This window comes from Ascochyta rabiei, chromosome 11 (assembly GCF_004011695.2).
Source record: "Ascochyta rabiei chromosome 11, complete sequence".
Lineage (NCBI taxonomy): Eukaryota > Fungi > Ascomycota > Dothideomycetes > Pleosporales > Didymellaceae > Ascochyta > Ascochyta rabiei.
The window spans coordinates 1644689-1656105 of NC_082415.1; the positions used below are offsets into that span (position 1 = coordinate 1644689).

The 11417-nt window shown below is 40.9% G+C and overlaps 1 protein-coding gene across 1 annotated transcript, besides 16 other annotated features; it reads left to right on the forward strand.

Moving 5' to 3' along the window:
• Positions 1 to 464: 464 nt before the first annotated feature.
• Positions 465 to 2861, forward strand: EKO05_0007122 (uncharacterized protein; the record flags this gene model as incomplete). Its single annotated transcript, XM_038946307.1, has 1 exon — positions 465 to 2861. The coding sequence occupies one exon, from the start codon at positions 465 to 467 to the stop codon at positions 2859 to 2861; it is 2397 nt and encodes a 798-aa protein (XP_038797645.1).
• A 291-nt stretch (positions 2862 to 3152) lies between these two features.
• Positions 3153 to 3169: a tandem repeat.
• A 204-nt stretch (positions 3170 to 3373) lies between these two features.
• Positions 3374 to 3983: a mobile genetic element.
• A 94-nt stretch (positions 3984 to 4077) lies between these two features.
• Positions 4078 to 5935: a mobile genetic element.
• Positions 4269 to 4304: a tandem repeat.
• Positions 5916 to 6115: a mobile genetic element.
• Positions 6116 to 6131: 16 nt separating this feature from the next.
• Positions 6132 to 7027: a mobile genetic element.
• Positions 7028 to 7151: a mobile genetic element.
• Positions 7145 to 7966: a mobile genetic element.
• Positions 7281 to 7323: a tandem repeat.
• Positions 7967 to 8077: a mobile genetic element.
• Positions 8078 to 8087: 10 nt separating this feature from the next.
• Positions 8088 to 8671: a dispersed repeat.
• Positions 8651 to 8654: a direct repeat.
• Positions 8655 to 8928: a long terminal repeat.
• Positions 8655 to 11417: part of a mobile genetic element that runs on past the window's edge.
• Positions 8672 to 11417: part of a mobile genetic element that runs on past the window's edge.
• Positions 8957 to 8994: a tandem repeat.

Genomic DNA, 11417 nt, shown 5'->3' on the forward strand with positions numbered 1-11417 from the left:
TACCATGGGGATCTGATCAATTATGCAGGCACACTTCCCGATACTGTACTATGACCTCTCTGAGGGGGACGGAGTGCTCACGATTAAACATGGCTCTGAACGGTCGATTGCTACTGATCCCAACCTACTCCTACCCTTTTCGCCAGGCTAATCTCGGTGGTACTTAACCCAGGCTCATTCTCCTCCAGTATGTCCTTGTAACGTAGTTGTAGTGAAGTGCCGTGAATGGCTCCATCTCGGCGCTGGCCCGGGATGTCGCTGGCTCTTACCTGAGACAGCTACCGGAGCAGCCTCCGGATAAATTAAATCAATAGTGTTATCTATAGCGACATTGACGGTAAGTTCGCTGCTGCACTACCCTAAACAGTAAACTTCTAAGTCACTACCCGCCTTCTTATAAATAATCGAGTCAACACTCATGCATCGAAACGATCATCGTCTCTAGTTCTTTCAAATTCACCATTATGGCAAAGTTTGCATGCGCTTTACTCGTCTGTGCTGCTCTTCTTGGAGGCGCTGTGACTCAGAGCACCAAACAAACATACATTGTTCAACTAGAGTCACAGCCAGATCTTCGTAGATCTACCATCCAACGACGCTCTGCTCATGAGAGTTCCCTCCAAAGAGTTGCTCCTCAGAACACCATAATCTATTCGTACCAGCATGTATTCGATGGGTACGCTGCATCTCTCAGTGACACCCAAGCTCGAGCTCTGCTTGACCAACCTGGAGTCAAAGCTGTCACTCGCTCAAAGAAGTATCACCTCCACACAACCCACACGCCTGAATTTCTTGGTCTAAACAACGTCGCGTTGTTTGGGCAGACCACATTAGCATCGTCTGGAACCAACGAAACCGAAAACGGGAATACCACCGCTGATTCTGAATCAGACATAGTGATTGGCATTGTGGACACGGGGGTCTGGCCTGAGAGTGAGAGCTTTGACGATACTGGCATGCCACCTGTCCCGTCTTGGTGGAAGGGCTCTTGTGTAGAAGGAGAGCAGCTCACTGCAGCTGATTGCAATAAAAAGCTCGTCGGAGCGAAATGGTTCAGCCAGGGGTATGAAGCTGATTTCAATGGTAGAAACAATGGCACTGCATTTAACTTTCATCGGGACTACCGGTCCGCAAGAGACGCTCAGGGCCACGGATCACACACCGCTTCTACCGCGGCCGGCAGCGTTGTCCAGAACGCGAGCTTATTTGGACAAGCTTCTGGAAGCGCTCGAGGTATGGCCCCAAAGGCGCGGATAGCTGCGTACAAGGTCTGTTGGGGAGTTGAGACAACCAGCGACTGCACGAGCCCAGATATACTCGCAGCTCTCGATGCTGCTATTGAAGATGGAGTCAAGATAGTCTCTCTTTCTCTCGGCGGCGAACCAAGCCTTTTACCCGACCCAGTATACGTCGGATTGTTCTCTGCAATGGCAAAGGGAATATTCGTCTCCATGTCTGCTGGCAATGATGGGCCTGGAGCCGGTACAGTGGCAAATAATGTCCCTTGGATTTTGACTGTTGGAGCGAGCACAACTGACCGTGATTTCCCGGCCACTGCTGTTCTTGGCAATGGGCTGAACATCACCGGCAAGTCACTCTCAGTCAATGAGGATGGCTCTTTTCCAAAGTTTCAGGAACTACCACTCATTCTGGCCAGCGATGCGGCGAATGCGAATTCGACGAATAGCGACGATGCTTCCCTGTGTCAACCTGGTTCTCTTTCTTCCAGTAAGGTTGCTGGAAACATCGTCGTATGCATAAGGGGAATAAACGATAGAGTAGAAAAGGGCCAAGTTGTTAAAGATGCTGGGGGTTTGGGAATGATTCTAGTCAACGCTGACTGGGAAGGCGAAGATACAATAACAGACCCACATGTTCTTCCGGCTATCAACGTTGGCGCGAGCTATCGATCTGCATTGGCAGAGTACGTCGGTACCAAGGGCGCGAAAGCTGGTTTGGATATCAAGGGCACCACATTTGGTTTTCAAGCCCCTTCAATAGCCGCTTTCAGTTCAAGAGGTCCGAACTACCCTGTCCCAGAATTGCTTAAGCCTGACATAACGGGACCTGGAGTCAACATTTTGGCCGCATGGCCGAACAACCTGCCAGTCACCAGTCTTCTTGAGGATACCCGAAGAGCCAGTTTCAACCTACTTTCAGGGACCTCCATGTCTTGTCCCCACCTGAGTGGCATAGCCGCATTGATCTTGGCAAGACGTCCCGGTTGGAGCGCTGCTGCCGTCCGCTCAGCTTTAATGACAACCGCATACACCACGACCAGGGGCAGTGATACACCCATAACGGACGCCTCTGACGGGGTTCCGGCATCGCCTTTCGACTATGGAAATGGCCATGTAGATGCACTCGCCGCTTTGAACCCCGGCTTGGTATACGACATCAAGACTGATGACTACATAGACTTTCTATGCTATTATAACAGCTCTGCTGAATATATCCAAGGCATCACTGGCACGAATAGTACTTGCTCCGATAACAAGGAGTACAGCCCATACGATCTCAATTATCCGTCTTTCGCAGCTGGCTACGACACGGCAAAAAACGAAAGTGAACCTAAGACTATACACTTTAAGCGAACGGTTACTAACGTTGGCGATCCCGGCACCTATCGTTTCAACGTGTCGCTCAGCAGCCCTGACCTCGTCAATGTCTTGGTAGAGCCTAAGGAGCTTACCTTCAACGCATCAAATGAGCAAAAGGGATTTACTGTCACAGCAACACTTAAACCGTCTGCCGCGGGTACAACTGTGACAGGAAGATTGGTTTGGTCAAACGGGTTGCACAAAGTTGGGAGCTCCTTAGGATTCGTATGGGGCAACTTGGCCGACCTGGGCTCAGATTGAACTGACAGCTCTACTATGTAGAATGGATACCGGACTAAACAGTGAGCTATTTGAGAGAATTGACTATCATTTTGTTGTTTCTCTATTATGGCGTAGTAATACCTATAAGACCCTTCCAATTTAGCGTTATGCTCATGCTTCTGCTGTGTCGGCATCAAATGCGCTCATGGGAATCTTTTGCGCTCTTGAGACGACATGAGGTTCCTCGTGTCCATATATGATCCTCTGGAGGTTTGGGTTGATTTTTCGGACCAGGTTGGCCATTGTGATTAGAAACCGGCGATTCGTTCTGGCGGCGGCGGCGGCGGATAAGAAAGAAACGTAGCTATCGCTACGATGGTCATAACTGCCGCTATGCCAACGGCTACTCCTACTTTGGCTCCGGTTGACAGTACTTCGCCAATTCTACCGTCGCGGAAGGCATTGCTGCTCGTTTCACCGCCGGTGGACACCAGCTCAGTCATCCGTTGCATTGATTTTCAAGAGCGCGAGGATCCTCCCAGAAAGCCGACGCCCTTCGATGTCATCAGCATATGGCGCACTTAGGATCAGCTGTCATCGAACATCTCGCTCCAAAATCTGAGGAGTTGAGGATTAAGTGCATCACCACAGTCCAGTGCGACACATGCTAGAGAGCCAAGACTAAGAGACAATTTAGGCGAACGGTGCAGCAGATTGACGAAGGTCCTAGTAAGCAGATGTAAACAGACTCCCATTCAGATAGAGAAGAAAGCTCCGTTAAGGAGAAGAGCTGACTGCGTGTCACTGACTGATACTAAGGCTTTCTCTAGGACTTTTACCTAAGGAACTTCTACTCAAGAATAATCTCCTAAGCAAATTTGTTATCTACTTCTTGGATACCCTTACCCGCTTCCTCCATTAGCAATATCAGATTCAATCAAGTTGATTAAGCGCGACGGAGGGATCACGATGAAACCAGAGGTGGCTGAACAGTGCGCTGCGCAGTTGGCCTCTCCAGAACCTACAGTACCAGACACCCAAGCTCAGAACAGAGGTGCCAAACGCTCACAGAGTGTGGTCAAAGAAAATGCACGCACTTTGAGACAAGACGTGAACTTACTACGCGAGATGAAGCCAGAGACTGTACAAGCCGCAGTCTACTAATGAATGCTGATATCGTAAATTGACTAAAAAATTGCTCTTCTCCTCTGCAACCTTAACATAACAACAGCAATATAATCAAAGCAAGCGTACAAAAGCAAAATACGGACATAGGGCCCTGCACACCAAAAGATCATCAGAATCTATCTTAACCTAGCGAGGATATTCTATCCTCAGCTTCCTAGAGCCTCTAGGCGTCTGGTTGCTGCACGCTGCCTGGTTATTTAACCTGTTCTGTTGCAAAAAAATCCGGATTTGCAGAGCACAGACTACGCCTACAACAAATTATCTTATCTTATTTTATCTAAAACAATCTTATCTAAATATTACTACAACTAATAAAACAATCTATCTTTATAACAGATAGCAACAAGCCTTTCCTTAGCTTTCTACTTTTAACCTCTTCTTTCTTCTCCTGGAGGTCTATAAGTTAGGCCAGTAAGAATAGAATAAAGGCAAGATTAGTAATGCTAAGACTGCCTTTTTCCCTATTTTTCAGCCCTAAAAAGCGGACAGAGACTGGGTACCTCTGCCTGTGCAAAAATAAGCTCTTCTCTAGTTATTTTATAGTTATTTTGTTATAAAAGAGAAGGAAGCCCTACCTAGGACTAGGACCCTGGGACTATAGAACTAGAACCACCACCTAATAGAGAGTACTCTCTAGATAGAGAGACAATGGAAATAAGCACCCTAAGCTCCCTAATCTCTCTAGGAGAGATGTACCCGCCTACACCTACCCCTAGACATCTGTCTATACCCTTATTGTTAACACCTTACCAAAGTAACCTACTTTAGGAATACAACAACCTAGTATATTCAACAGAACTGCAACTATACCTCTACCCTCTGCTCCTTCTAAACAACTAGCTAGTAGACCTGCTAATGTAACAGCACCTAGACTCCCCCCTTTCTAATTTAACATAGCTACCAGACCTATAGCCTAAGCTCCTATTACTAAGACAGTAAAAGAAGCACTATCTATTGCTGAAACAATAGTAATTTAGGCTTCTTTCTTAGCTACCTCTAACAAAGAACAATTAAACCTCCTAGACCTTCTTGAAATCTTTAGGGATTACACAGAACACAGCTGGATAAACAAGCAAGGCCTCTCTATGCTAGCTTCCTAAGTATTGAACCTAGAATTAGTATTAAAGACAATTAAAATAAGAGCAAAGCTCCTCTTAAAACCTACTATAGTTGCTAAGACCTCTACTATACAACCTACTACCTAGCCTACTTTATATACATCTATAGCTGCTACTAACCTCCTTAAGAGTATAGAGTAGCAAACATTTACAAAAAAGAAGTAACCTACTATTGTAAAAAACTCTCTAAGTGTACGCTAACTAGTCCTTACGCAAGAACAAGAACTGTCCTCTTTTACCCCCCTAGAAATGCGTAACGCCTTTAATAAGGCCTTTATAGATAAAGGAGTAAATCTCCCTCTAATTGCCTCTGCTAGCCTAAGCAGAAGGAATGGTATAGTCCTTACTACTACGCCTACCTTTACAGCAAAATACCTACTTAAAAACTAAGTAATCTAGCAATTAGTTTCTACCTATAAGAAAACCCTTCTAATAGAACTATAGCACAAAGTAATACTACACAACATTCCTACATCTCTAGAAACAAATTAGGACCTAGGGGTGCTTAAGTTGAAAATAACTACCTTAAATAAAGGCCTAACTATAGTAGGAAATCTATTCTGGCTAATAAGCTATAAAGTAAGACAAAAGCAATAACTAGGCTCTGTCTGTATAGCGTTTGCTATAGAAAAAGAAGCATAACAAGCTATAAGGAACAGAATTCACCTACTAGGAGCTAGTATAAAAGCAGGAAAGTTTATTACTACGCCTTCTACCATATAATGCTAAAAATGCTAGCATTTTAGGCATATAGAGAGCAGGGGCCTCTATAGCACTACATGTAAAATATATGCAGAAAAACACCCTTAAACTGTTAGATTGGATGGTAATGGTAATGAGTTGATGATGATGTATTAATGTTCTGTTCTTGTTCTATTTAAGGGTGACTTTGGTCTGATCTAGGTTCTAGTAGGGGCCCCTGCACGGTTTCTTGGCAGGTATATCGCCTAACACATTTCTCTAATACCTTTCATTTAACAATAACACTGTACAAATGTAATACGTGTGTCTTTGTATAGGCATGAAGGTGATTTAACTAGTCTAGACTAAGCTTGTTAGTAGTCTATCTGTTATTAGAGACTCTAATAACCTAGTTATAGGGCAGGTTGTCCTCTTTATACTAGGCAGAGAGGTAGTTATAGCCTTTAAAGATAATAAAGGGTAAAATAGCCTACCCTGTGCCATTAATGCCCTGTATAACTGCTGTCTACTCTTAATTACCATACTACACTGCCTTTAGCCGTCCTTAACACTCTAAGCCTGTAATAACTACTCCTGTTGATTTCTAGCCTATTATAAAGCCTGTCTTATTAAATTTGTACGTGTTATTGTTCTAGATGCTATACTAAGCTTTAATCTTCGCTATAAGCCTAAACTAGCCCCTATTAATCTCTAGATTCTTATAGACGACTCTCTTATAGTCGTACTTGCAATTAAACCTTATTTTAAGGTTAGGACGGCGCACAATAAACCTGTTAGGCTAGTTTATGCTAATATAGCCTATATTACGCTTAGTACGTAAAGAGTTAGCTATATTAGCTATAGCAGCTAGTTAAATAGCAAATCCTTATGCATCTAGCTTAAGAATGTACTTAGCAATTACATCCTCCTTAGTCTAATCTATATTCTGTTAACTTAGCGTATAATTAGCTTGTGTAGGTTGTTCTATGTATTAATTGCGTAGTGTACTGCAAGGCGCTTTGTATATGGCTGCAGCGCGTTATATAGTAAGGTATGCGTCTTATTTAAGTGCCTAGAGCGTAAGCTGTATTGCAGCCTCTTTTCAGGGCGTAGATTTATATTGTTGTTAAGTTATCGCGTTATGAGGTAGAATGTTGGTGTAGTCTTAGCAGAGTGGCCGACTCGCCTGTGTGGCTAACTTACCTGTAGAATACGTTATAACTACTATAACACTAAAAGCTAATAGTTTTGTTGCCTAGATAGAAGAATAAAACCTAGAGCTATTAAACAGCCCTGGTATAGGCACCTTCTACAGACAAAACATAAGCAGAGAGAGTGTTCTTGTTAAATGAAAGGTATTAGAGAAATGGGTTAGGCGATATACCTGCTAAGATACCGTGCAGGGGCCCCTACTAGAACCTTAATAAGATTAAAATCACCCTTACATAGAACAAAAAAAGACAATTAATCCATTATTATTAACTTATTACTATCACTATCTAATCTAACAATTAAGAGTCTTACTGCCGCTACGATGAGCGCTAATAACAAGCGAAATAGCGACTAGCTAAAGCTAGAGGGACGCGACGGTTATTCTTACTAACTTTAGCAACTAGGTATCCTAGTACTACTAACTTAAGACTAAGTGCTAATTACAAGATATATAGCTGCTAGTAGACCCTAAAGGGGTGCAACTCTAACGCATATAACTAAAGGCGCTACTACCTCTAGAAATTACTAATATAAACTAGTAATAAGCATAAGTAACACCTTAACTACGTTATTATAGACTATCTAAACAGGTTAAAGCAGAGCTTGCAGAACAACACACAAAGTAACAGACATATTAATAACTGCGCTGTAAATACCTATAATCCTAATACAGGTATTAGACCTCTTAGAAAAGAGATAAGACGTATATTAAGAAGATTATAAAGACTATAAGCTTCACCTTAAGTTCTACAAGATACTTAAGAAGGACTATTAAGATAAGAAAAGTAAAATATTAAGAACAGTTAAGCATATTCTTACAACAGTAATACTACGTCTACAGCTAAGCTGCTGTGCAGAAAATAGAACGCTGCGCAAATAGATAACTGCCCTTTAAGACACTGTTAGAGTAGATGTAGAAAAAGAACATGCGTAAGTATAAGAAAGATACTACGCTGCACTTTAACTAATATAAATAATTACAAATTAGGAGATATAGCTAGGTAAATACAAGTAGGCAGCAACTTAAGCTATGACCTTTAAATTGGCTAAAATTATTATAGTGGAGTAAAAGTACAAGGCCGACTAGTAAGGGCCTAGAAGGCCATTGGGGTTTAGGTGCACGTGATTATTAGGGGTGTTAACTGGCAAGGGCTTAAAGGGCTATTAGGGTTTAGGTGCACGTGATTATTAGGGGTGTTAACTAGCAAGGGCTTAAAGGGCCATTAGGGATTAGAGGCACGTGATTGTTGGGAGGGTAAATCAGATAATCTTAGCAACCTATTAGGGCTTGCTATTAAAGACAATAACCTTCTTACATTAAGTAATATTCTTACCTATAGAAATAGCGACTAATATACAACTTAAACACCTATAAACCTTAGCCTTAGAAAGGCTAAGGCTACTACAGCTAGTACTTGATAGGACATTAATATACAGTACGTGAAAAACAGCATCTTCTTTATAATATCCTTTTACGCAGTTATAATACAGTATTTATAGGACAGGCCTAGTAAGCAGTTATATACTAAGCAGCAGGCCAAGAAAAACAGCATAGAGTAAAAGGCGTTAGACAGATCCAACACTAACAGTACAGAACTAAGCTAGGCTTAGGAATCTATTAGGACTTATAGTAAAAAGTCTACACATACTGTTCCAGTATAAGTATCGAAGCATCTTATTAGCAGGCACATTAGGAAGGATACTTATTATTATTATTGTTAAGGGCTAAAGAGACAGGTGATACAGTAGTTGAATTCTATAAGTAGGTGTTTCTAGTTGTTGTTATAGGTGTTGTGCCTTAACAGTTCCTTTTTAGGCCTCTTATACCCTTCTGCCAGCCAGATTACGTACACTAGCTAAGCATCCTAGTTCTTACTAAGGCAGTTACTGTGTGCACCAGCACAAACCTCCCCCCCTTAAGAGCTTAGCCCTATTAAGTAAATAAACTAAGTTAAAACTAAACTCTAAACTAATTACTAACCCCCCTTATTACTCTGCTTGTTCCTCTTCCTTGCCACCTCCTTGTTTCTGCAATCTTGTTAAGGCCCTAGTTTCCTAAGTAGGTTATCAACTAGAGTTTCCTAATAGCTTAGGGGTAGGAGAGTCTAGTAGGTGTCTTAATAAACCCTAGTCTAAGGCACTGCCTAATTTGTATGTTATCTAGGTAGTAGCTTCTGTTACTTTAACAGTTAGATTATTAAATAACCTATCTAGAGCACTCCTCTGTGTATGCTGTCTGTTATATAACTCCTATCCTTTCTTATGTTCTAGTACTACTCCCTTGTTAGTAAAGAAGGATTAATTAGGGATACCTAACTCTTTACCAGCACTAAAGCAGTGTTTCTTAGACATCTTTACCTACTGCTAGTGCCTCTTTACTATAGCAACGTTGTTATCCCTACTTTTCTAAAGAAACTTTACAAGCTCCTTGTTATTAAGACTAAAAATGCAGAGTATCTCTTGCTAGACTAGGTAAGAGTTATACTAAGCCTAGCAATAGATAGCTTTAGAAATCTAGGAGGAGAAAGTTAGCGCTATGTCTGCTGGGAAAGCATAGGGAGCACCACTATACTTATTTAAATAACCTAATAGTAATAAGGGTCCTAGCGTAAGCATCTAATAAGAACTAGTAATATCCTTGTATAATTCTATCTCTAGAATCTCTATAGTGTCTCTGTCCTCTGTAACTAGCACGTACTAAGGAAGTATAGTTTAACATTATATTATAAATAGTCTAGTAGAACTATGTAGCAGTGCTAGGTAGGAGATCCTAAAGTCCCTATACTTGTAAGGGTACTTCTTCTACTTAGCACCTACTACCTCTTGTGCTAACTTAGGGTAGTTTACTGTATCTACCTACCCTTTAATATAACTATTACGTTACTTAATTCTATTATCTTTCCGCTAGGCTAAGTATTCTAGAACTAAATTGTAGAAGCCTTCTAGAGCAATAGTATAGTTGTCTTTATCCTTATTTTTAAAGGATACTAATCCTTGTATTATGTCTATTCCTCTACCTAACTCTATAGTGTTGTAGAGGTTATAATCTACATGTTTAAAGAACGTCTAATCCCTAGGCTTAGTGTATTTAGTGTAGTATAGGTAGAAGATTAAGTTAGTTTGTGAACAGAGTACTGCATAGTAAAGCCAGTACTGCAAATTGCCCCTTACAAGCTATTAGATAACAGAGTAGTACATAATTCTACACTACCCTAGGTTACTTTTGCTATACTTTATATAAGTATAATAGTTATATATGTTAAAGTAGTTATCTACTATCTTCTAGAGTTCTAGATTGTTTTAAAACATAGAGGCAAACACAGAGACTACAATAGTGCCCTTCTGGTTTAGACTGTCTACCTTGGCTTAAAAATGTTAAGATAGATGCCTAGAGATAAAGTTGCTCTAGTTAAGGTTAAGTACTGTAGTAACTAGGCGGAATTAATAGGACTGTAGACTATCTATCGTGTTTAGTGCATAGAGCTGCTCTTAAAACAGGATCCTAGTTTTTAGGTTACTCCTCTACTTCCCCTAGCTGGTCTTATTCTTATACATTAACATAAGCAGGTTAGATATTATAGTAGTGTTAAGGGTGCAGACTAGTAAGCTAAGTTTACTAGCAGTGTACTAGGAATAAGGAAAGTAAACTTATAATAGGTTAACTGTGTAGTAGGTAATTGTTCTCCAACTAGTACCTCCTTCCTTTTAAGTTTCTCCTCCCTTACAGCGCTCTTAGACCTATGCATCTAGGAGCTTTACACGCTCTAGATCCTTAAGTAGCTTCTAACTAATCTTTGTGCAGAAGAGAATAAAGGCAGATTAGCTGTTAATGCATTTGCACTTAGCGCTATAATAGATATTATTTATTATATCTTTACTAATCTCTGCGTTTTCCTGCATAGACTAAACATCTAATATTAATAGGTAGTTAACTCTAGGGCTTGTAACGTCTTAAAATAATCTATATTCTAATAGCCTAATTAACAATTGTTCCCTAGTTTAATGGTCCTCTAGAACTAAAATGACAGAGCTAAATTGTGTTCCTCTAGACTGTTAGTGCTTACGAATTGCATCTATTATGCAGCGCTGCTTTCCTGTTTTATTAACACCTAACTTAAAGGCTATCTAGTTAAGGTTATTAGTTGTTGTAGACAACAGGTTTCTTTTGTGTTCTTGTTTAATGCTTTTAATAACACCCTTAGGGAATTTGTTGCTTATTAGTAATAGCTTTGTATTAGTCTATGGCCTTATAAGAGTAAGAGATAATCCTCCTAGGGAAATACCTAATTGGCCTGCGGTCCTTATGCTTGTTGCTAGCTTAGTAAGTAACTGTAACCTGGATAGTAATGCTAAAGGGGCTAGTGTCTAAACTCTGTTAAGAATATACTCTAGCGCC